The sequence below is a fragment of the Erithacus rubecula genome (assembly GCF_903797595.1).
Source record: "Erithacus rubecula genome assembly, chromosome: 3".
Taxonomy (NCBI): Eukaryota; Metazoa; Chordata; class Aves; order Passeriformes; family Muscicapidae; genus Erithacus; species Erithacus rubecula.
The window spans coordinates 93,502,452-93,529,799 of NC_136689.1; the positions used below are offsets into that span (position 1 = coordinate 93,502,452).

Sequence of the window (27,348 nt, forward strand, 5' to 3'; positions counted from 1 at the left end):
TGCGAAAATATACTTCAAACACAAATGTAAGAGACTACAGAAATTCTAAAAACAGAGTCACAATACTAAACACATGAAGATATTTTAACCTTATACATTAGGGCTGGCATTCAGTCACAAGAGGATTTGTTGGATGTGAAACTGCCATAGTACTCCTTCCACTACATGTGACTCAGCACCTGCTCAGTTGCTTATTATTATTCTTTATATCCTATAGTTTTTTTTTTTTTTTTTTTAATGTACAGAAAAGCCATAAGTGCATTTTAAAACCATGCTGTGTTTTCTCCTTTCAGCTGTAGATTTTGAATGATATTTTGTGGAACCTATTAGTTCTGTTTGAGTCCTGGAAAAGAGTGGAAGGTGACAGAGAATTAATCAAAGACCTCTTTGCATTAATCCACTCAGGGGTTGATACACAATTTCTAAGGGCTGAAGCACAGACAGCTACATGATGTAGCTGCAAGATAAGTTCTGGATGGGTACAACCACACTACTGACAGAAAGAAGCTAAAAGAGGTAAGTGACCTGTTATTTGAGTCTCAAAACAAGCTGCCAGCAAGGTTCTCTCCCCTCTCCTGCCCAACATTTCTCACTGGGAATCCTGTGATCACAGCCAATTTATGATTTTGGAAATATGTTATGTAGAAAAAGTAGTTTTAAAATTTCTGTATATTGGCAAAAGTTTAAATTTGATCACACATTTAGACCAGCACAAGATTTCACCTCTGTTTATCCCACATATCTAGTGCTGTGGCTTATAAAGTGAAGGAAAGCTGACTGTTGGGAAAAACAAAGCAAGCTGGAATGGTTAGATGCAAAAGATAAAAAAAAAAAAGTTCTTTGCTTATTAAAGAGTGAAGACTCATCCTTCTCTCTGAAAGAGCTAGAAATAATTTCTTTTCTTTTGTATCTGGCTTATTTGTTCTGGTCAATTTCCTCAGTGTTGCAAAAGATTTCTGCCTAATATGACTGTGAAACTTGATGAATCACAGCTCAAAAGCGGGAAGATGTACTGACATTTTTGGTCATTGTTAAATGTACTTGATCACATTCAGAAGTGAAGAATGTTTTCACTTTGGAAATACTTGAAAACATACTTCTTTAGAAGCTTAGCTTGCAGGAAAAGTGTAAACACCGTTTTGAGATTCAGCAAAGATATTTATAGCCATTCTAAAACAAACAAACAAGAAAGGCCAAACCCCAGCTTGTTTCTGTTTTGATGCCAAATAAATGGACAATCAACCTACACGGAGTTTAATGGATAAGTTATTGACAAAGTGATTTGCTTTGACTGATCAGTTGTATAGGCAGGTCTTGGCAGCCTCTGGACTTTGAATTCCTTTCTGGATATATCATACAAGTCATATGCACTCAAGGAATTAAATAATATCTTCCCAAGAGGGGCATACACATTATTAAACAGTTCTGTTATTATATAGAAATTACATTTTTTTTTTCCTCAGTAGTGTCCCTATGGAAAAGCTCAAAGATATGTTAGTAAGGAACACGGAATAAATCCACTATTGAAGGGCATCTCTCTTTAAATGCAGGAAGACTTTTAAAAATAAATTGAACTATATCTTCAAACTATTTTTAAAATGTTCATTTATTTTCTCACACTTCCAGCATATACAACAACTAGTGCAGATATATCTCACAGTGATGTATTTTCTGGAAATCTTCATTTCAGAAATTGAGGTGAGCAGTCACCTGTATTTCACACAACCCACTGAATGCAAAGGAACACCTTTTATTTACTCAGCTACTACATGCTCAGACTACTAGTGTGGGTGCAGAAGTTTGTGTTTATAACAACAGCATCAGCTGGACATAATACTACCCTTCCATCAGGAATAGGCTAGGGAGAATGGTATATTTGAGATAATTCTGAGAATTTCATCGGGGAAAAAGTATAGTCTGAAAAAAATGATACATCTGTGCACTAAATCTATACCATTGTGATACATTGGTGCAGCTGGCAGCTGCCCAGGGATCCAATTTAATGAAGATTCCCTCCACACAGAAAAGTAACAAAACTGGGAACCTTTTACTCCTTCCTGGCCAGCTCTGCTGGTTCAGAGAAGGCACAGTGCACTGACAGTGAAACAATTCAGGCTGCCATTTTCCTAACAGGTAAAGTAGTGAGCATGCTGGAAGATTTGTAACCATACAGAAAGGATGTTTGCCATTACTCATGTGGCAATTCCCAAGATGATGGTCACTGCCTAGACAAAAAGACAAAGGGCATGGGAATCCTTCATTTCTGTGTTCCCCCATTCCAAATCACCACTTTTGGAGGCATTACATTACCAAACCTAACTTACATGAACTGAAATTGCATGGGAGTATGTTTTCTTGCTGTAGGACTGTTTTCAAAGACAGCAGATGCTGTGCTCCAACTTCTGCTTATGTTAAGGATACTTTCAGATCCTCCCAATGTGTATTGTACTGAATAGCAAATCTTAATTCCATGGCTCTGAAGCCACACTGAGTTTAGTTAGATCCATTAAAAAAAAAAAAAGTCTAGAAACGGTTCATTTTTTTGTTACACGGCACAGTATTCCAATTTAAAATATGTTTATGTTTCTAGGACACGCTCTCTCATCTAGGCATACGCAGATTCATCCATCAGGCATAAAAGAAAGATGCTAAAAAGTCTGAAAGTATATTTAATAAGGAGGACATTTAAACCTACCATTTTCTAATATTATGAACAGCAATTTGGCCATATGATATCAGATATTTCATAAAAGTACAGACTGACAGCATAATAATATTTGTTTTTTACCATTAAACAAGCAAGAAGAACAAATATAATGAGTTGTGTAAATGGAAAGTAATGAATGGTAGATAGATGCTTCCCCCCCTATATACTTTGTCTTAGAATAACTCTGAAGCAGGATCACTGTATGGCTACACATACAAACAAAATGCTACAACAGTGACACTGTCTGCTAACAGTGTGGGAATAAAACAAAGCCCCTATTTAGCCCCATGTGAGAACTTCACAACTAAAAGAAGGAATATTATGCTAAGAAATTAAAATTATTGCTTTTAGGCTCTGTTTTCCTGAATTTAAACCAAACTTGCAAACTGTAGAAGAAAGAAATTCTTAAACTTCTGAAGGTTTCACTAGCAAATTAATGTTTCCACCCTGCTGCTATGCTAAAATTATGGAAAAGGAACCCAGCTCTGTAGGTTTAATTTTGCCAAGGAAATAACAGTTCACCAACTGTCAGGACTACATGCAGAACTATGATAAGGCTGCTGTAAGAAATGCTTACTTTCATCTAAAAATGCACAGTAAATAATTTTTTCAGGAAAAAGGAATTTGTGCTGCATTTTAGACCATCACAGTGACAAAGAGAAGAAGTACAGTATAAAGATGCACATGGAAAAGTTCTTACAAACACTCAAAATGTGTACAGACATGAGGCATAGCCCATCTCAACAGATACTCTTGTTTCAATTAGCTGAAGGGGTCCGGATGGAATTTTGTTAGACCAGTAACTCTAAAAATTCTGCTCTTCCATCACAACATTTTAGCAAGAACTGCCTATCTCCTCTTATGCAGTATCCTTGTGCCAAAGCACTGCCTTGAAGTTTCCTGTTGTCATTGGGAAGGGGCAGACAGAAAAATGGTTTGCACACACTCATCAGCACGATTTTTTTCAGTATCCTAGACAGACCAATCCAGTCAAGTTCATGAATCAGTCTGATTAATAATGATTAATATGGAATCAAAGTAGAAGTTGCAGAACTTTCTGCACTGCAGTATTTCCACTGCCATGTAATAGATTTAATTTGTGGCTGGTAAATGTACTTCTGGACACTTACACACACACAGATCTGCTATTTTCCCCCTGGCTTAGCCAATCCTGTTTTCCTTTAAAGACTTAGTGCCTAGTGGCACTAAGACATGTCTGGAAGAGTATTTATGTCACTTACCTATTTCTCTAGCTGTGTCTAGGGATGCACCTAAGTAGTCTTGTAACTGTTGTCCTTGCTGACCACAGAATGGCATTTGCTCTACAAGTCAACTGGTTTTTACCAAGTCAGGCTTAAGAAATTGTGTCATACATTGTTCTGGTGGCTAAGATATTTGACACTATTTAGGACCCTGCCTTACTCATGAGCAGTTGGGAGCAAAGGAAACAGCTAACACTTATTTAATTCAAGTCATCTTTAATGAAAATCTTCCAGTAAAGGACTGAAACCAGCTCAGCTGCTGAGAAACAAAATAAAATCCCTGAGAAAAATATAACCCTCTTAAATATGAGAATGAGTAGTCAAGCCCATTGCTAGCAAAAGTAATGTGATAAGCCATAGACTAAGAAGTTATACTGATCCTGCATTTTCAAATACTTCTCTCTACAGTCTCTGATAGTGGTTATTCCTTCTTATTCCCATCAAAAATCAAAGAACTTCCACCCAAATTAAGCATATTTCAGGTCTGACCTAATACTGGCCTTTTTCCATTCACAGAAGATCTGAAGTCTCCTAAGGGCAAGAAACATTTCCTTGCAGTGACACATACTTTTTTGCAATTCAGTGGCAATAATGACAATAAATACAGCTCTTAGAGTAATTTTATTGCAGTCCATAGCTACCTACTGTACACGGGACTGTGAAACTAGAATGCCTCCTGAAGGTGTTCAGCTAATTTAAGCTAAAATGTTCCTTTTCCTAGAAATAACTCATATCTATTGGTCTCATGGTGAGTGAGAATATCCCTGTGCTTTAGGTAAAATACGTGTGCCACTTGTTTCAGCCAATTCAGAGTATAATAAAACTTACTGATACAATCCAATGTTGTCATCATATGAACTCTCTACATTTTTGTCTAAAACCACTGACAGTTTATGATTTTATGACATTTAGGAATATACTGTATCATCTCATTGTAATCTTATTTTTAGAATGACAGAAATAAGAATAAAATAAAATAATTAACTGTTACTTGCATGGCTATTTAATGTGAACAACAAAAAAAGTACACTTACCATGAAGAAAAGGCTAAATGCTAAGATAAAACTTGCACATAAATGAGCATGACTATTCCCACATTCATTCACCCTTTTATCTGAGTATTTTTCTATTTCCTCTTTAAAAGAGTTGAATGTGCTGTGACAATTCTATGATGTGTCTTTTTATTTTTATGCCAGTGTCTTTGCCTGAATTTTCCTATACACAGTGATGGCCTTTGCTAACACAGTGAGCAGAATTATAATTCTATAATGTATTATATTTACGTTACCAGAAAATTACAGAATAGATTGGTGGCCCACATGTCTCAGTTCATAGTGAGGACATATGCTGAAGGTCAGTATGACTTTTTCTCCTTTTTGCTTGGAAATTTCAAGCAGAAAATAAAATAATGAAAGTATTTAAACCAAAGCTGATTAATGATCCAGATGTTCACTAAAATCTATGCGTGTGATCTAATCCTTTAAGAATGATTACAGATAAGGTAATTTGTTCACAGACACAGTTAGTTGCTCTTGTCTGATAAAAGTGCTTAATCTCCTTGGCATGTTAAATGCAATCCTGAAAATAACAAAGCAGATATCACCAGAAAATATACTAACAAAAGACTAAGTATATCCATCTGTACAGAGGGCTAAAATTGGTTTTGATTGTTGTTGCTAGAAGAAATGCAAGACAAAAAATGTGAATGAAATCAAAGTAAAATTATGAGACCACTCATACATGTATTCTCCTATTTTACCAAGCAAGGTAACAATGCAATATAAGTCTAATCAAAAACAGATGCAGAATTGAGTTCGTTTATGCATGCCTGTGAGCAAATAAGGTTATGAACAGATGCATATCACACAAAGTTTCCCAAGCTAAAGAGCAGTTTTGAGTAAATTTTCGTACAGTTTATTAAATTTATTATATTTTTAAAATTAATAAATTAATTTTGAGTCAACAAATCAAATGATGCTAATAAAAAAACCCTTTTCCTAGATTTTTTTCTCTGAAATAAAACATTTTAGAAAAGTAATATAATTTTCAAATGCCGACAGTGTGTTAAATTATTGGATTTCAGTGACTGTACTTCTCAAAATATTTGGAAGTGTGATATTACCTGTTACCACTATCTCATATCAAGGTAATAAAGTAAGGTTTCCCAAACAATTTGGAAAATTTGTATTTAATATTCTAATTTACTGGAATAGATACCATAATAGTTTTTAATATGCAAAAACTTCTATCAAAATTGATCCATTAATTAGTGTCTTAAAAAAGCCAATTTCTTCTTTGGGCAACATCTATATTATATACTCACATTAAAAAACTAATTAATATTTAGATAATGGATATAAAATGACCATTTCTGATGTTCTTCCTTTTCCTAAAATCTACACATATACTCTGGAATATGTTTTCTGTTTACTTCATTTTTGGTTTGTAAAGCTGTTAAATTAAATTTCCCCCATTCCAGTACACAGATACCATGTTTCTATTGCACATACAGATAGATTTGACAGATAAAGTGCCTCACCATTGTTCTCGCCAGAAGGCAGAACATAAGTTTCTGTTCCTTCCATCCTGGAAAAGGCTGTGTTATTGTCACTACAGTGCTTTTATTAACATTCCAGGGCAGAGAACAAGATGCTTCTTTTTTTTTTTTGAGCCACTATAAAATAAAACCTCATCTTTTTCCCTCTTTATTTTCCATAGGATTTCAAGAGTCTGTGATATTAAACTCCCTCCCCTAGGTCAAATAAACAAGAGACTATGGAGCCCTGCTACAATATGATCAAAAAGTAAAGTTGCTCATTGTTAGCATCTATAAGATAAGCTGTAGGTACAATGTGTTGTATTTAAGTCGTTGATAATCAGGAAAGGGAAGACTTTAATCATTTCCTTTTTCTCCTAAAATGCTCATGTTCAAGACCAAACTGAAAATCTCCAGCCATGAAAATACAGCAGCTATTTAAAACAAGCTTAAATCCTGGCACACAGCTTTAGTGGGAGGGACACACAACAATATTGATTATTCACTTTCTGAAAATTGACCTTTCTGATAAGAATCTCAGATAACATCCTTTCTCTCCCGCCCTGCTACCCTAAGGTATCTGTTATTTTCTGTCTATTTCTGGCTTCTTGAAAGGAAACAGGTTTTCAAGTAAAATGATGAAACTGAGATTTCACATTAGTGAAAGAAGTGTTAGTAGTAAAAATGAAACAGCAAAACAATTAATATTAACCATAATCTAAGTAATTGTGATAAGAAATTAAATAGTAATTATTTGATTGGTTTCAGAATCAGACATTAGGAATGTTTAATGAATAACACCCTTTATCTCACTCATGTAGAAAAAAATACAGTTGTGGTTATGCATAATATTTTTCCAAATCATCCTGTTTCTCAGTGAGGAAAAAAAAACCCACCTCATTTCAGAGATAAAAAAGCTATACCAAAGAATTTCCATGGGAGCATATATACCACTCTCTTCCATAATACGAGAAACTGTTTTATGTCTGTGCCAGTTCAGTGATCCTGCTTCACCACATAAGAGAACCGAGAAAGAAATGTTATCATAGAAAGTCCTAATTAAAGAAAAAAAAAAAATCCCACAAAATTTTTAAAATGTTTGGAGTTTCAAGGACATGGTCTGTTAAAAGTTCCCCATAGGTATGGGTATTTGGAACTACTCATATTGTTTTATGAAGCCTTTGCTGAGACACAGGGTCTCGAGAAGGAGTGAGAGCTTTGCAGCAATATTTAAAGTATTCCTGTACCAACACTATTCTCATAGCTGGTGTTAATTCAGGGCACTTATCTGCTTTCCCAGGAGTCACACCTTCAGCTTGCATGAACTGCTATAACCATATCAGTATCAGTGCTGCCTTTATTTAAGGACTTAAAGCTTCCAGCATCCCAAGGAAATATACCCCCTGCAATACTGAGGAAGCAGTAATCTGCATGTGGAAGGTAGACTGACTGATTTAGGCCAATTTAAACGTTAGATTGGTTCAGAGCCAGGATCCAATTACATTTTTATTCCAAAACTTGTGTGTTGGCTCTTGCATCCCTGCTGGAGGTCTCAGTGTTGAACACTGACCCAAGCCTCACAGCTGCCACAGCAAGGGGAAAAATTCAAAATGGGGATTTGGGTCATGGTGCTATGGTACCTCTGAGTTGATCACACAGACTGAATGTAGATCAGGCCTCAGAATATGAGCTTTGTTTACAGTGAGCAGGTGAGAACACACAGCAGGGTGTTCATGCTGGCCTTAACCCAGCACTATGCCAGCAACTGGAGACCACACAATGCCTGATTTGCTATTATGTTCAAAGAAAGCCTAACTTGGCATAAAGTTTGCCTTCACAAAGCTACCTATCAAAATATTTGAACAAATGTGAACTATTTCAATGAGTATGTCCCAGCTCAGCATTCTGAATCACAGAGCCATGACATTTCTTTTTAAGCAGTAGCACTTTCAAACTGGCCTTGATGATCTGTCAAATCACAATTGTCCTACTCCATACATCAAGATGATCATAAGGAAACAAAGCAACATCCTAATCAGGACTGCTACTACTTATAATAAATTATATGTCTAAGCTGTTCATCAAAATCCATGAAGGGATTTTTCTCCTTTTACAAATGAGCAAGTAAAAAATCCAGACACAAAAATCTTTCATTGAATTAAAACTTGAAGATACAAAGGCTTTCAACTTAACAACACTCATTAACACCACTGAATGTGGGCTGCTAGACAGACTTTCTTCTTGCCCTTCACTTCACTTTTCAGTGTACTGATGGTCATAGTGAATATGAAAGACCTGAATTGCTTATCACCTTCTGGAAAACTTGTCAAAGGCATCTACATGTTGGTGTAATGATGCAATTGTGTGGTAACCATAATTCTTCCATTGTGATCATCCAGGTCAGAAACTGCTCCTTTATGTCTTTCTGTTCAAAGTGCCTGTCCTCAGGAAAGAAGCTTCCACTTATCATGTGGCAATAAATATGTCTATTGCACTTTGAGAAGACACTAGATTTAATGCACAGTAGACACTAGTGATATTGTTTTGCACATGGCCGTAATGCCAACATAAAAAATATGAAGTCAGCTTGGGATAAAAAACAAAACATCTGCTAAGCAAAGAAAACTTTAGAATGGTAAGGAGTTTCAAATGAAAACCACTTTTAGCACACTAAAATGGTAACTATGAACCACTGACTTTATGATATCAGATCTTACAAGTACATAATAATAACTGCAATGACATAAAGACTTTTGATATGTTATGTAGAGTGGGCATAAAAAATATGTATTTCTTCAGCAAAAACACTTGGAGGTCTCTTTGGCAAAGCTATGAAGACCTAGAACAGATTGGGATCTTGCACTCATTTTTTCTGACACATGATCAAGAATACTGGACCTAATTGTCACCAACTATTTGTATACCAGAGACACCTGAATAATAGGGAATAATAATCTTGTATGATCTATGAGAAATGAAAACAATGTTACACAGACAAGAATTGATAAAATATTTCAACAGCAATATAACCTTCATTGAGCAACTCAAAAAGATGAATGTGTCACACAGACAGTGTAAGGAGATTTATGAGATGCTGTACATGGTTATATACTTTACAAAAATAAACATATGTGATAATTCAATAGGTAGCATGGCTTTCTGTTTAAGTCCAGTTTTGACAGAATAATATTTTTGATCTAATGTTCATTTTTGTGAGGAAAAGTTCCTGGATGTGTGTTATTTAAGTCTGCAGACATTTAGAACTGAATATAATTTACAAGACATATAATGAACGCATGCAGGGTTTAGCACATCTAGAGGTATTTCAGCTATACAGTTTAGAAAAGATTTCATGTTGAAATAACATCTTTGCTACAATAATTTATCCAAAAGTAGTGTAATAATATATGAAACTCAAATTTTATCTATTATTATACATTGAATTTCGATCTATGTAATGTCTTATAAAGGTTTTCAAGGTTTAAAAAATCCTGTTAACATTTTTGTATGATATTTTTCTATAAGATGTTTGGGGAGACATGTGATGACTGGTACACTTATATCCATGAGCTTTGTATTCTGTTTCTGTTAATAAAACTCCAGACAACTCCCCACCCCAACTGTAACTATCTGGAAAAATAAAAAGTCCTCTAAGTATATATGTGTCAGCAAAATGCATATAAGTATCTCCATTTCAGACAAAATGCTATGAACTAATTCTGAATAACTTTGTCCCAGAAAAAGTCTCTGAGAAAAACCCCAAACCTCTGTGTTGATAGTTTTAGTGGCCACTTAGAGAAAGACCAGATTTCAAAGGGTAGGTACATAAACTGTAGCATCTTAGTTGGAGACCAGTGCTTGGTTGTCAGATGAGAGATGCCACAATAATTGCCAGATTTCAATGATTCCTTCCCAGGTAGGTGAAAACTGCAAGTGCTGTGTAAACAGTCAGACAGTGAGTCATGCTGCCTCAAACTAGAAGGTAATTTACTCCTCTGAGGTCAGCAAAAACAGGGTTCAAATCTGATTCTATCTATCACTTCAGGATGAAAAATAGCTTTAAGCAGCAACTCACTTGATTTGGCTCCTACTGACTGGGGGCTGTTTTCAGGGAGATAAGGGCATCATGACTCCCCTACTGTTGAGGCTGAATATTGCTTTACTGATAGTCTAAAGGTATAGACCCATTATCTAGTTATTAACCTATACTGCAGTGCTATATATTGGGAAAATTTCATGCTGTGTGATGGTACTGAGAAGGCTTTCTTAAACCATTTAACTATTTCCACAGCTGCAAAGATATTGTCAATTTTTTTTGGTCTAACATCACTGGTGTAAAAAAGTAAGAAAAAGAAATGTCTTTCATAAAGATAATTTTTAAGGCCAAAGCAAATGTGCAGATATTGTATCACATAAAATGGATTGAGATCCATAACTTCCATCAAAAAGGTTTTACATGATTACGTGGGCCACTGAAGAAATGCTCAGAACTGGGGGTTCTGTTTATGCTACAGTGCTTGTGGACATGAGTTATAGAGAAAGTTTTCATCTTGTAAGGTCTGCAGAATTTGGCTGCGCTTTCTTTCATGAGCAAGGATGACTTGCAACAGCTGAGGACCAATGCCTTAACAACAACCTAACTTCTCTTTCTTGTCTAGTTAGGAAGGTTTCTTTTATATCTCGCATGGTTTTGAATATTTAAATAAACAAAATGAATAAGCATCTTATATTCATAGCAATGATACTATTCAAGTTCTCTATATTTTCACATTTCATAGTAGCTATGCACTAGCATGTCATTCATGTCCCTGGCAAGATTCCTGCTTACTGCAACCTAGGCAAAAAACAAGTCACACTACTAAGACAGAAGCTTAAAGTGTCGCCCTCTTTAGTGTTTTACTGCATGATAAACACCATTGAAAAACATGACTGATGCCACAGTTCTAGACAAATCTGGAGTACAACTAAGGCAAAAAGAATATGTTAAGAGGGATCTTGAGGTGATCCAGATGAGCATAAGATAGAGAAATTCTCTGCTTTGAAATGCTGGCCAGGAAATCAGGTACAAAATGATAAAAAAAGCTCAAGAAAAATGGCTTTTCCTCATTCTTACACTAGATGAAGAGAAGATCTGTGGCCTAGAAGTTACAGAAATGTTGCAGCCAGAGGCATTGAGAAGGGATCTCATTGGTATCCTGGAGAGTAAAAATGACTAGTGCATGAAAACCAGGACATATTAGGAGTGAACAATGACACACTGGTACAGATAATGTCTGGCATTTTCTGCCTGTGACCCAGCCCTTCCCCCTTGTTAAAATTGGGTTGTGTTAGTTGATACATGGTGACAGGAGAAAAACAAGACTCTCCAGAAACAGATTGACATTTAAACCAAAACACACACGTTTGATCAGAGGCAAGTGTTTTTACAAGAGGCACGAAGGGGATGAAAAACTGCTGAGCTATGTCTCAGAATTAAATACCTGCTCTGATGAATGGGGAATAATGAGACAGTTGACAAGACTGAATGAAACACATTTCCATTTCCTAACCCAGAACAAGTTATCTTTTCCATCATAAAATGCCTGTGACATCAAATGTTGGGTGATGATAGGACTTTCACCTCATAAACAGAAGCCCTGCAAACCTGCTGAGGTGTCCCAGAACAGTATAACAACAAATAAAAATTAATGGCCACAGTCTGTCAACAACTAATCATTTAAATTGATGCTTCCATTATAACTATTACCATGAGAATAGGATTTTTAAAATTAAAAGGTTCAACACATATAAGCTGACTCTGAAACAATTTTTCAGCAACAGCATTACTTGTGAATATTCCCAAAGCCTGGGATGTCCACATATTTAGAGGAAATAGAAAGCACATTTGGATACCTACATTCCTGGTTTGATGTCATCCGTCCTCAAACAAGAAACTAGGAAATCTGACAAGCCCCCATTAGAAACCATAATGCAGCATACAGAAATCTTACTAAAAAACCCAAAAACTCATTCTTGTTTTAGCAAAAAGGCAGGCAAGTGTATGGAGACACAGGTGCTACTCTGGCATGTGTGTATCAGTATTAGGAAGATTTTGTTATCTATTTTAGAAGATGTGGGGAAAAGTGGCAAAATGAGGTAAAAATGAAAACTTGCTTCACACAGTTTTTACTAACTTCCATGGAGAAGAGCCATACCCAGTAATGACAATTTTACAGAATTTCAGCAAAGAATAAGGCTGTTAGCTTAAATGCTTAATTAGTGAAATGCAAAAACAATGAGCAGTGTTGCAAGCCAGGAGAAGAGTATTTTTCTCAGAAGCTGAAACCAAAAGGCTGATAAAAATTATATTTTAATTACATTTAATTCAGGAGAGATAAAACGTGGTATAGCTATAACTAACTAGCCATGTTTCTTTTTCAGGTTGAAAACACAATTTAAAATGGCTTTGCACAATTCTCAGCTAAATCTTCAAGTGATAAAGAAGATGTTTTACCCTGAGTGCATGATAATAGTGACTATAAGGAAGTGGCACCAATTCAACTCATATCAAGTAGCTTTGAAACATCCTGCAGTGGCTGTATTAGACTCAACAGAGTTTGGAGAGAAAAAAAGAAACTTAGTACTTGCAGTGGAAATTCCTACCAGGACACTGCTGGGAACACAGCCACACTAAGTGTGTTATGTCACACACACTACAACCAGGTCAGAGAAAACCACCATGGCACTGTCCCTCTGCATGTACACTTGACCTACCAACAAAAATGTAAAAAATAGAATAATTCAAGAGAGTAGTAGGAATCTTATAATTTTATCTTCGCTCTGTTTTGATATTTAACATGTAAATTCCAGAACATGCAACTCTGGTTTCTACCAAGTCCTTTTGCTCTTATCTCTCTCCAAATCTGGTATTGCATTTCCCCCCCTGTAAATTTATAACAGAACATTCCATTTGTTCTTAAATGCAGGAAAAATGAACTTTTCATTAAAACCATTCCCCAAAAGGAAACTGACAAAGAATTTTGAAGGATAAACAAGTATCCAGCAACTAAACAGCCAACTTGTTTCTAATCTTCAAACAGTACTGCAAGGAGCTGCAGACTTCAGCTTTTGAAAATATAAACTTTTACTTTGGTGGAATCTTGATAACTCTGCATTGGGAGGATATTTCCTTTGCTATTTATAATTCTTCTGTGAAACTTATCTTAGTTTCTTACAATGTATCATTTTGATCAAATAAAAAGTTGGCGGGATATAAAACTTCACCAAGATGAAAAGGCTTTTTATAACAAATAGAGAATGAAAGACATTCTAAGATTTTTGAACATTTTTTTTGTTTCTACTGAATAATACTATGATTTTTTAATCAGTTCTGCACAGCTCAAATGCACTATGAAGTTATAAAGAACATATTCTTATGGCTTGATTAAACTGAACATACTGACTAGAGCATTCTTTGTGCTTAAATTTGCCTTACCAGGAAAACAAATAGTTCTTTACTAGCAACAGACCATATGCCATGTGCCACAAATATTGTCACATGATTTTGTTTGCTAGCAAAATGAGATACATGTAAAAGATTTTTTTTTTTTTTTTTTAACTTAAGGTTAATGTACTGGAAATCCTATGATGCCCCTTCTATAAAAATATATATTTAAAATTTCATAATAACCAAACAAGAGTCAGTTAGGTCAATGTTACGTCAATTTAAACCAGCCCTTAAGTATGCATTTATATGATCCTATTTTATGTCATAAAGTTTAGAACATGAAGGGAGGATCTTTTTTCCACTAAAGTAGAACACAATCGATTGCACTTGACATACTTGGGCCTGGATTCTTTACTTGTTGCAGCTGGCAAAACTGGTATCATTAACAGTCCCCCATTCTTCCTGTTACACAGCCTATTTTCAAGTTTACATTGTTTCTGGTTTATAAAACATTTAATGAACATGTTCTACTGAAGTGTCAATTTCAATAATATTTTTTTGCTTTATATAAAAATATTTAATGAAAGAAAAATAAATATGAACTGTTCCTGCAAAGAAATACTAAAGAAAACACATCTTTTTGTCAAGGTATTTTTTTCACATGTGTGCAGGCTTCCCTTCACCCCAAGTTGTCTTAAAGGGGGTTTAATCATCCATGAGTTTGAGTAATAATTTGAGTGATTTGTCAGCATAAAAGTATTTCAATTTGTTTGAAATTACAAAAAATGAACTGACAATCTTTTTGATTCTAACCATGATAACATACTTAACACAAAATCAGATAGTCATAGCTAAAGCAGTCTGGATTTATTGGTGAAACAATTTAATAGAAAAAAGTAATTTTTGCAAAATTGATCTTTGACAAGTATTTCAATTTTCTCTTTGATATAATGGTGCAAATCATTCTTCTTCAGACAATCCAGTAGCAGCTGGAAGCATCCATGGAGCTGGTTATGCCAATTCTGCCAGTACACACATTCTTTCACTGCACTGCAGCTCTCATGACACACTGAGGTCTTTGAATCTTACAATACAGCAGAGAGATCAAATGGCTGCACCATAACTCGAGCGAGTCTCTGGTAAGTGAGAGTAAAGACTCCTGGTGTCACATTAAGCTGGGGGCAAAGCCTGATCTGCAGCTCACTAATTTGCTAATAGCGTTTGAAGCTATTGTCATCATGCATTTATGAAGTCATGAAGCTAAGAGAAGAGATTTATAGCTAAGAATCTGTGTAGTTTGCACTGAAGAACTTACATTTGTTGGGTTTTGGAGGGAAGAGGAGGCAATCAGCCAATATTTAATTGCTCTCCTTGCACCATTTGGGCTGCCAGTTTTAAGTAGAGAGTACAGTGACTTCTGTGCTTTCTGGTCTGGCACAGAACAACCCCATTGACAAGTGATCTCACTGAAGAGAAAGGACATCAAAGTATTTGCCTTAAATGAAATCAGGAGGTCTGAATTTGACAACAAAATATGCTTTATTAATCGTTTTTGGCTTTCCACCTTCCTCTATTTTTCATGGCTTATAATTGCAACAACCTCTTAACTCAGCAATGATTTTTCAGAATGAATGGGAATATGTCAAAATACTCTTTAGAGCTTGTCAGTAATGCCTTGGTTAGAGGCAGCAATCCCTGTTGAACAAAATGAAGTTCTTTACTGCTTTCTGAGTAAGACACATTCCACTTCCATGCCATTTTAAAATCAGTCCAGTGATGCACTACTTAGCACAGAAATTCAAAGCTCAGAAGGAAAGGATCAAATCTACTGCATAAGACTTGAGAAGCCACGTTACACAGGCATTTTAAATAATATAGCTCTTACACAGTTTCTACTCAGTAAGTATCTTGTTTCAGGTGTCCTCTATTCATATCTCAATTTTTACAGGCTTCATTTACTAATGTGAAGGTCCTGATGAGATTCGGCAAAGGAAATGGGAATGTGGAAGGCTATAAAGCATTTCAGCTTTAGCTGCTGGTAGACACTTACTGAGAAATTACTGAGCAATCAGGTTTATATAACAGATATATTCTAACATTTTGTGTTATTCACATTGTTCAGGCACCAAGATTAGATGGGGAAATGGATTCTGTACTCTATTGCTGGGCATATGAACAAACAATGGAAATGCCAAAATGACGAATGCTCTCCCATTCATTTTACATAGTTTAATTTGCAGAAAGCTGCAGAAGCCTACATCAGAAATTTCTGCAGGATTATCTTAAGGAGGGTTGAACAGGATGATTCAAACCCCTCTAAATATTTAGCAACTTGAATATTCTCTGATTATTTTTAGTGACATATCAGAGTTTCTACTTTGAAAAGACTGGAAAACTATGTAGATGGGTGAAATGTTTTGTACGTAACACTACATGTTATTCTGCTTAAAACAGATTAAAAAAAAAAAAAAGAAGGGTGAGTTGTCACCTAACAAGACAAAAGACAATGTGCATTGTGGGCTTGCTTACCAAGACCACAGAGGAACCACAGCTTCCCTCCATTTTGGTTTGCAAAACCAGGCTTATGTTCCTTGCATTTTTATTGTGACATACAAAAGATAATTGTATATCAACAACAAAACTCCTTCAGTCTTCATTGGGGCCATTTTTTATTTCTGTCTAGTTATGGCTTTGGCATGAGCTTACAAGATGAAGTCCTGTTTCATGGAAGACGATAGTTTTATTTCTCAAAATTCCTCACTAGTTTAAAAGTTTAAAAATATCACTCTTAGCAGGCTTCTTAGTATTTTTCCATGTAATTTGATTACTTTGGTACAGGTTTGCAACAAATTGTAGTAATAATTTGTAACAGAGCAAATAAAATTCATTATAAGCAAATTGTGATAAGCAATACTGTGGAGAAAAACCCAAAACAACTCTTTAGTGTTCTCTTTTTGGAAGAAACATTTAAGATGCTACTGATAAAATTCTTATATAAATATATGGTCCTTCACATGAGTACCCTCATAGAATGTGTGGCATGGCCATCATAGGTAGGTGTTCATTATTTTGAGTATGGATGGCAAAACCCAAGTCCAAAAATGAGAACAAACCAGATCAAACACAACAAGAGTGGCTGAAAGCATTTCTTAATTTTGAATTTCTTGGAGAAAGGCCAGGCTGTAATTAGATTTCTGAATATAATTTCCCCAGGGATTTCAATAACTGCAATACAAAGAGCAAATTAATGTTTCAATACCAAAATTCTATTTGGCCTTATTTATATAATAATATACAAACTGACTGTGTTTAACATTCATATCATCCAGACTCTAAAGGTCAAGAACTAGAGTTCTTCAGATAGCTAAAAATTCAGTCTGCAATCTTTTGTTTTTTTTTTTTTTTTTTCATTCTAAGCAAATTCAAAGCCCGAAATGCAAAATAAAAAGAAAAAACAAAAAAACAAAAAACCAAACAAAAACCTCAAATTCTTCTTAATATATTTTGTTGTGAAAAAACTCACATGTTTTGTTAGTCAGTTTTTAATGTCTTGTGCAATGGTGCTAAATTTCATGGTAGGTATTAATAATAAACACTGAATTACAAGGGAACATACAGAGTATTTTTTACATGTTTATATGGCTCTCACATGTTTTCCTTCTTAACCATGATTTCACTTAATAAGTTTACTCTTGGCTTCTCATTTTTATCATTTTTTAGATCTTGATGTATGATAGCATAACATATAAATGAATGTTTATCTTCTGTTGGGCTCAAATTTTTTAGAGATGTCTATTATGAAAATATGCAATTCATGTGTGTTATACTCCTGTATGCACAAAAATGGTGTAGAGCTCTTTTTTCCTCTGTTAGTTAAATTTCTCTTTGATAAAAAATATTTAAGGACACTATTTAATTTCTGAACTGTAAATAAAGGCAATATTTGGATTATTAATAGAAACTAACCCATCTCATTTTCAAATATTTTGTGCAACCTGTGTTACTTAAGCTCTAGTGTTCTGTCTATTAATCTCTACAGATCTTTACATGTAAGTATTTTTATGGGCTAATGGAGCATAATAGACCAAACACCCATTTATTGGAGTGTCTTTTTTCCCTGAAATGTAGTTTTAAAAACCCAAAAATCACAAAACCCACTACCTTCTTACTCCATAGCATACTCATTATCAGATCAACACACACTACTAATTAAGTTAAATTTGACTGCTAAATAACTCCCAATGAGCCAATTTATCTAAGGTAGTATGAGCACATATTCATTTCTCCTTATACATCACCAGCTGTTATTAATTAAATTGTAGTCACTTCAGAAAGCAAGTTTGAAATAATTGCCACTGTGGAAACACTTGTGTGTAGCAGTGAGCTGGGCTGCTACTCTTCTCATGTTGATTGTACCTGGAAATAGGTAGACACCACTCTGCTTATTTCACTTTAGAGTTTGTGAGATATTTAGAAGTATGTGGGGAATTTTCAAATTTGAACCTTGTTTCTCTAAGGTTCAAAGCTTTGTCATAAATACCCATGAAGTGCAGAACTAAGTTCAACTGACCTTCTCTAAAGAAAATGTCTCCTCTCTGAAGGTATCTTTTGGAGCCTCCTCTCACCTTTTGGAGCTCAGAGGAGATTCTCCCTCTGCACCAGCTCCTCTCAGCTGGCTGCTCTACTGAGGATTGAAGGGATGCTTGCAACCTGCTTCCTTGCTACCCACCTTCCACCCACACCTACAAAGCTCCTGTGGGCTGATGCTTTGACAACCCTGCAGTGCAGACTATTGGTATGACAAGGTATGAGGAGGGAAAGGTGTGCTTGGCACTTGCTTCACTTTCTGTGCAAATTCAGTGCTTTTAATTAGTCATCTCAGCAGAAGGTTCAAAGAGATTTTCATTACAGATAATGAATGGCGGTCTCACATGGAAAAGTTTTGCAACCAGAGTCTTCTGGATGCACTTCTAGCCCACTGGTAAGACTGACTTAGTCTCTCCTGAAATCAGCTACACTTTCTCAAGCTTCAGTCATCATACCATATGTAGGAAAAATGAAAATGTTAAGTTCTGAAATATTTATTAGTCCCATGTTTCAGTGGAAATGTGAATAAAATCTGCATACTTCCAGAAAATAAAATTCTTGCATTTTTAGTAATACAGTTCCAACATGTTAAATCCTGCACAGCTAGGAGGTATAGATATTTTAATTATTACTTTATAGATAAAGTTTTGCTTTCCTGTATTTTGAAGGCCATTTATAAGGACGAAAAGATTGCAGAGAGTGAATATAGCACATTTACTATCTTGCTGATGAAGACACATCAAGAGCACTAGAAGAGGAAATCTAACATCTCTACAAATTGCGTCCATGAAAAATATCAGTGGTATGGTGAATATTTGTAGGGTGATGTACAATAATCTTCTGGAAGATTATTTTCTTTTTTCCATTATTGGTATATAAATGTAAGACTATCATCATGATTAAAAAATAACTTTGCTCCATGAAGAAAGATGGGAAACAAATGTTATCCCCTTTAATGACTCACCCACGGAATGAGCAGTTCACCTGCTGGTTTTAATTTATGTGATAATTTACAAAACAAAACATGTAATGTCCTTCATCTATATACTGCATTTCACTTATTTCCATGAAAATATGTCATGTACCTTGCATTGGGTACTCTTGTTTGGGAGCAGTTTCTAATCTCCTATCTAAATGTAAATTGTTTATGCACACAGATTATTAAGAGAAAAGTATAACAAAACCCTTAAGGCTTTTAAAAATAATACAAAGTGATATGTTTATGAAAGGCTATTTTTAAAAGTCTGCACTTTAAATGTAACAATAATTTCAGTTTCCTAAAAGATACAAATCAATTTCAGCTTAAGAGGAGTGAATCATCATCATCAAGTTATGCTAATTATAGCACTCAAAGGCTTAAGCAAATCTAAACATCTGAAAGAAAACCATAGAGAGAAGAAGATGATTTGTTGAAGGCCTGCAAGTTGGTTGAGTCAACAGTTCACATATATGATTTGCCAAGCAAATTTACCAAGAATAGCTCTTCTTCCTAGAATTACTTTGTTTTAATCTTGCAACTCATATAGTCACTTTATGTAGATTTAATTAGGCACCCTGAGGTTACCCAAATACTTGCCCCATCTCATTGGTAGAAAATACTAAAACAACCTGACGTTCATTAGCTACTGAGAAGCTGCATTGAGCCAAATTGTCTATCCAGTTTTATGTGGTGATTCTGGAAATAATTTTCACCATTAGTTTACAAAATGACTAAAAGAAATGTAAATTTGGGAATCCTGCTGAGGTTCTTGACAATTGATAAAATGAAATTGAGGGAAAATAACCAGTGCAAATAAAGAGCAATTTGCATGAATTCTGGTGAAATGGAAAGAAGCTAAAGGATATGGAATCATAAGCAACTTGCCTTGTAAACTGTAGATTTCTCCAACGCTGTTCTGCCGGGTGATGTGATGCCAATATGCACTACGAGGAAGTGAGATCGACTTGGATAAAGTCATTGGTTCAGACAGACTGGTCTGGAGCTAAAAGACAAAGCAAACATAAATGGAAGGTCACACATAAGCATGAATAATCACAAATAGGCCTAATAATGATAAATAATCCCAAAACTTTAAATCGAACCTACGTCGTCATGAATTTATCATTTTCTGAATTATGTCAGATTTTATATTATCATTTAACTGTGTTACAAGCATCAGCACTGTGAATGCTCAGGAAAAAGCTGCAGAAGTGTGTCTGGGTCTATAGGTTCATTAACAAAGGTTAATATTAGGACATCAAAATATGTCTCTATTTATCTACAGCTATTCTTCTTGCTGCCACGGTTTTGTTATTTTTTTCTTTATTATAACAATGGATTAACATATGCCTGAACTCTAAAAGCCCTCTGCAATCACATTTCCTTTTGACCATTTAGCCTGTATATTGGATTGAATACCCAGAAAGATGCTAAGAGAGAATCTGAGACAACCAGCAGAGAATTAGCAATGGAGAGTCATTAATCTCCTAATCCTCCTTTGTAGGGGAGGTATCTCATCACCAGTAGCAGGCTCCAGCTTCAAGAGCAGATTTTCCTGGTCTGGGGGACTTTATGTGATTGAAATTGTAGATTGCATGGTAAGTCCCTGTGTACAAAAGCTACAGCACAGAAACCTAACAGGAGGAATATCTACTTTATTAAAGAGATCTCCGTCTCCAACAAACTATTCATGTAAGTCAAAGACAAGACAACACTACACAGAAGAAAGAAAGATGAAGAATTGTGCATTCTGGCAACCTCTTTTGATATTCCTGCTACACTTTCTGTGTCTAGAAGAAAAGAGAATGCACCTGCAAATTTTTTGTATCTCTGGTTTTACAGAATATAAAACGTGATCAATAATTTTTGGAATCTAACAAACCACCATAACATTGTAAAGCACAATTTTTTCAGGGGATGTCTGAAAAGATCAATACTGAAGGATCAATTATGTCTGAAGATTTAGAATGTTAAATCTTTTAGTTTTAAAGGTGGAACTACAATGGTACTCTGAGAGGGTGGGCCTAGAAAATAATTTGCAGAGACTTCAGCTACAGAGCAGAAGGTATTCAATGTCTGGATCATTTACTGCAGGTCTAGTCATCATTTCCTAGGGATTCCTCATTCAGAATCATAATACCGAATTTAAAAAAGCCTCTTTTAATTGTACAAACTCATTCTGTAGTTTAAACGTCTTCTGCCCTGCCCCCCCAAAAAAAACCCCAAAGAGACAGTATCTACTCAAAGATCTAAAATTATTTAAATTTTGAATATTAACACAAAGTGATCTATGCAATATATTTTGCTTCAGATCAATCTGTTGTAATTATTTCTGTTGTTGTTTTCTTGAGAACTGTCACCAAAATAACTCCCTGTCTACAGCTGTCTTTTCTGCTCATTTATAGACAAGTATTACATTTCATTTGTTAGTGGTGCAGATCATCACTAGAAGCTACTTGATATGAAGTAAAGAACTTGCAGAAGCATTTAGTCCATTAAAAAAGAAGTTTGAAATCATAATCACAAGAATTCCAATTTTAGGGAGACTTGGGGGTTTAAAGCTTATTGATACACAGAATTTATTGTAGAGATCAGGACAGTAACAAACCCTCTATATTATGTTACCATGTTTGTGTAGTAAGGGTAACTAGGGTAATTTTGCTGAAGCAGAAAATTACATAAATTACCTAATCTCAGTTTGCTGATGACTTATTCATAATTTATTTACTCAAATGATAAAGTTTTTCTTAGTATGTATTCTGAAAAAAAAATTCCAATAAATAGAACCTATTTGACTGCTAAATCGATGGACTGAATGGAAGTGGTTAAACATATCATTATTCTTGATCTGAAGAGGCCTGATCTCACCAATGGTGATGCAGAAGAAGTTAATTTGCACAAATTAGAGATTTAGGAGAATAAAATAAAATAAAAAACAACCTGTTCTCATTGTAAAATAAGATAAGAACTGCTCTAGTGCAGAAGGCTGCACTGCAAGCATTCACAATTCTTTGTTTCCTCAGATTCTCTAACTAAAGTACAATTTCTGATATCACCTTTTGGGTAAGAATTATCACCATATGCTAACTGCAAGAGGACCAGATGAACCATAATTCTCTGGGGACTCCGCAGAGAAAAATATGCAATTTTTAATTTATTATAATATCATCCTCAGGAAAAAAAAAAAAAAAAAAAATTTAAAATAAAATATCAATTTTGTTTTTAATTTGAGATTTTAAAATAGAAGCATAAACCTATGGATTTGAAGACCTTATTACCTTGAATATCATAGAAAGGATGATGACATTAGTTTGTCCATGAAGTTATTCTTACTGAATAGAAGACTACCATCAGCTACAACTTTTCTTTTAATCTTTTTTTTATCCATATAAGAATCACATTGTTGATCAAATGCAATTGACAATGTCAGAATGCTTACTTCCACAAACTGCTGTTTATAAAAATATTCCTGTGTTCAAAGAAAATTGAATAATATATTGACAGAAACCCATTTTGTCTAGAGAACATCCTATATGTTACACTGTGGGTATTTCAGATAAAAAACTTCAAACCAAGGTGAAGAAAACACATAAAAACATCCATATGATCAATTGTTTATATACTACTAGATAGCTGTTTGCTATACTAATAATTACAGGTTAAACTAATATTTAATTATAGAGATCTATGATTTCAAAATCCCTTTTCCCCAACTGTACATGAAATTCTAGTACTTAGCAAAGTTTAAATAGAGAAACCAAACAAACAACTTATAAATCAGGGATTTACAGAACTGCTTAACTGTTAAAAAAATTAGATACTCAGGTTCAAGACCTCTGGTGTTCCAGACCAATGAGAGAGATCACACTCATAAGTTCAGGGACTTTGTCCTCCACACCCTTTTGTCTTTTTACTATGCCTCATTAAAAAAATAACTGGCTTCTCCTCTACACTTTTTTGAAGCAGCTAATGTAAGCAGAGAAATTTTCACTATGGAAAATCAAGTAAATACCCTTTAAATTTTCTTCTTTTCTCAAAGCAGGTAGACCATCCTGCACAGATTTATTACTGTCCTCAATTTAACAGAAATGTAACAGTTAAATTTATGTTTAAAAATTATTTCACCTATCTCATTAAGCCTGTTTATCATGCAGAAAATTAAAACAACATCTCTGAGTCTGGATTTCTTCTTACATAACAGGCAAATATTCAGCTGTTGTTTCCAACACTGACATATTCTCAGGAGCTGGCAAAACAGGCTCAGATGCATTAGCATCAACTGTGCAGAAAGGACCCATAATGACAAAGGTAGCAAAGACACATAGAAGAAACAAAATTTTATATCTGGGAATGAATTTGAGATGATTCTACTCCTCTATTTTGTTCTAGGAAGGTCCCACCTGGAGTAGAGTGTCAGCTTTGGTGTCCTTACTATAAGGACAGGAATTTGCTGGAGGAGATCCAGAGTAGGACTAAAAAATGATCTGAGGGGTGGAACACCTCTTCTGTGAAGAAAAACTGAAAACCTGGAGTTCAGACTGGGGAGTTTCAGGCAGAAGGTTTCAGGAAGACCTTATTGTGACCTTTCCATACTTTACAGGGGCCTATAAGAAAGATGGGGCAGACTTTCTAGCAGGGCCTGTTGTAGCAGGACAAGGAAGTAAGGGTTTTTAATTAAAAGAGGGCAAATTTAAATTGGACTTGAGGAAGAAATTTTTTTTTTTTATGGGAGTGGTAGAACACTGGCATTGGCTGCCCAGAGAAGTTGTGGATGCCTCATCCCTGGACACATTCAGGGCCAGATTGAACTGGGTTCTGAGCAAACTGGTCTAGCTGCAGATATCCCCTCTCATTTGGACATTAAATGCCCCTTCCAACCCAAAGCATTCCCTGATTTCACTGAGAGTTGTTCTGCTGTGTTGCATCTATGTACTGGTCTTAACAGAGGAAAGTAAAAGCAATATATCAAATTAAACATGCACCTAGAATGCCTTGGCTACAAATATTCTCAAATTTGATGAGACTTCTGGAAATTAAAACATAATCTAGAATTTTTTCCCCAGTTTATGAGGTAGAAAGTAAGAACAGAATTAGAACTTAGGTGAAAAGTAGAAATGCATACATCAAAACCACATTAACTCAGGGAATTTTGTGGTGGGGGTATAAAAAACCAAACACCACTGAAGCATTTTTGTTATCTCATATGGAACACCTAGTAGTTAGGCTGCATCCATTTACTCCAAAATTTGTCTGATAAAATACCTTTCACACGGTGAACATTACATTTCTTTCCTGTACACAAATTCAACATCCAAAGCCAAAATACCCAAAATATTGAGCCATATGAAGTCTTTGCTTCGCCAGTGACAACTTTATTATTCTTACAGGTCTATTTGATTAAAATAGAAACAAAAGAAAAGAAGTCTATTAATAGACTGTCACTGTAAGAAGTTTCCAATATTTTTCATTATTGTTCTTCTATGAAAGGCTTAAAGAGATTTTCTTTTAATTCTCATAGACCATCTCCACTGACTTCAATAGATTTGTTACTCTGATATCAATAATGAAGACAATTCCAAAAATGGAGCCTGTTAACTGTATTAGGGTTCTGAGCTTTGATCATTTTAACTTATTATTCTCTCACCTTTTTTTTTTCATTAAAAAGTCAAAACACTGAAGGTGACAGAAAATACATTTGGCTTGAGAAGAAAAACTGAGCAATTTACAGTTCATTCCTTTTAATTTTTTTAGGCTACAATAAGGACAACTTTTCTTTTTACAGATATGCTCTGAAAATAGGTTAGTTTATTATGTATAAAACCTTCTGTCTCATTTCAAATTCTCATTAGTGTCTTTAAACAAATAGCAAGAGAACTAGGTCACAGAAGACTAACGAGAATTGTAGTCTAGAAATATGAATCCAATACCATTATTTAGATTTTTTTTTTCTTTCTAACTTGAAAGAAGTTTACTTTGGGTGTTATGCCTTGAGGAGGATGAGGGTTTAGGAAATATACTTTACCTCACAAGTGTAAATTTGCTGACAGAGACTCATTTCACTGACATCCACTGTAAAAAAATACTAGAGTTTAAGAATCCCACAATCTAGTAGGCAGCATCAGCTCAGATATCACCCAAACTACAGAACAAGAAGGAGAAACATTTCTGGGTTTTTTAAAGAGAGTGTTCTCGTTTTCTCATTATGACCAAACTAAGGGTATAATGTTTGTCTGTTTTGCAAAAGCATTAACTATTGTCCCATATTCAACTTGTAGGAATATACTATGAAACAAAGATCTATTTTACAAAAAACCAGTTCTCATCCAGTACTGTAAAGCAGACTGTTCCTTCTTCAGCACAGGTTTGCCCATGTTTCTGTTTTAATCAATGCTTTTGTTCCAAACAATTTTCCAATCTGTCATTTTGAATTCTGTCTCTTCATTGATCCACTTCCACATTGTTATAAACGTAAGAACTGGAAGTATAATAACTACACTGAGTCTTGATCATTCCTTGAAAATACTTAATACAAACGAATGCAAGATATAGTCCTATGAAATTCCAGAGAGAAAATTTTTTCCTTTGGTGATGTGTTACTAATAGTCTTTGGTTATAATTTTTCTGTAGCTATTTGTACACAATCACTTAGCTTGCTTAGAACATAATTACATTCATTTATATATATGTTACTTGGACTGTGTTCATTACTTAAATATGTCTACTATTAGTACAAAAATTTATAGGTATCAGCTTACTATTTATTTGCTATGCAGTGCTTAATATTTATTTTTACATTTTTATCCAGCTTGCTGTTCCTGATGGAATATATAATATTGGCAAAACCCCCACCAATATACAATCTCACAAGTCTTCTAAAAAAACCTGAAAACTTGAAAAGCTATCTGCAAAAGCAATTTCAGTGATTTCAGCCTTTATAATATATATCTAGATTTAAGGTTTTCAGTAGCGATTCCAACCTTGCTTTTCCCTTTTGAAGAGTTACTTAATCAATTATGGACAAAAAAACCATCAAAATAGTAACACCTTTTTGTGTGCCAGACAATTATTCTTTGGTGGTGCAATAACATTGAGAATTAATAATAAAACAATCATGGAAGAAAAGAATTTTGAAGGAAGATTCAAAAGGGCTGATTGTGTTTTTACATTCTTCTTGGCCACAATATAGAGGACTGGTAGATTTTGCTCCTTTTCTGATGGAAGTGTGTTGGGTTTTTTCTTCTATTTTTTCTTTTGTCTAAAAGAAGCTCATAATAGATCAACGCTGCCAGACAGAATGGATTAATGTTGGAGGATACTTAGATACATTTTATAGCATGTTGAGATTATATTTTTTGAATGTCATTAAGGTGCGTGTCTTTACTCATATTCTGTCACAAAATTGTGGGTTTGTTCCTTTTGTGAAAGAAGTTTTCTGGAAACTATTATAATTAGTGTGATGGTAGAAGCTCAGATTCTTACATTTTTCAAAGGTTTGAGCCATTTTGCTATAGATAAGAAACACTTTACCCATTTCTCATTGGGTAAAACCATTTACTAATAACATGGGAGATAATACCAACAGCTGAGCTGAGACTATTTCAAGCCTGACTATATGGCAGGTCTTAGTGGAAACAAACACAACTGAGCTAATTTCTTCAAGAAACACATCCATGTATATATGTATGCATAATAGAGAATCCCCTATTGCACAGAAATTACTTGCAGATTTTGATTGTCCTTTCTGTTGCCATGCAATAGGAGCCAGTTAAGTCTGTTTGCAGCCAAGAATGCCAGCCACACCCGAGCAGCAGCAGGTCAAGAGAGGTGATTCCCCCTCTCTATTCTGTCTCG

At 34.8% G+C, this 27,348-nt stretch overlaps 1 protein-coding gene across 1 annotated transcript in view; it reads right to left on the minus strand.

Moving 5' to 3' along the window:
• Nucleotides 1-27,348, minus strand: part of DOK6 (docking protein 6) — a 241,340-nt gene that overhangs the window by 19,498 nt on the left and 194,494 nt on the right. The window contains exon 7 of the mRNA XM_079302963.1: nt 20,383-20,500. Within this exon, the coding sequence (XP_079159089.1) occupies nt 20,383-20,500 (118 nt within the window). The remainder of the gene's footprint in view (nt 1-20,382; nt 20,501-27,348) is intronic.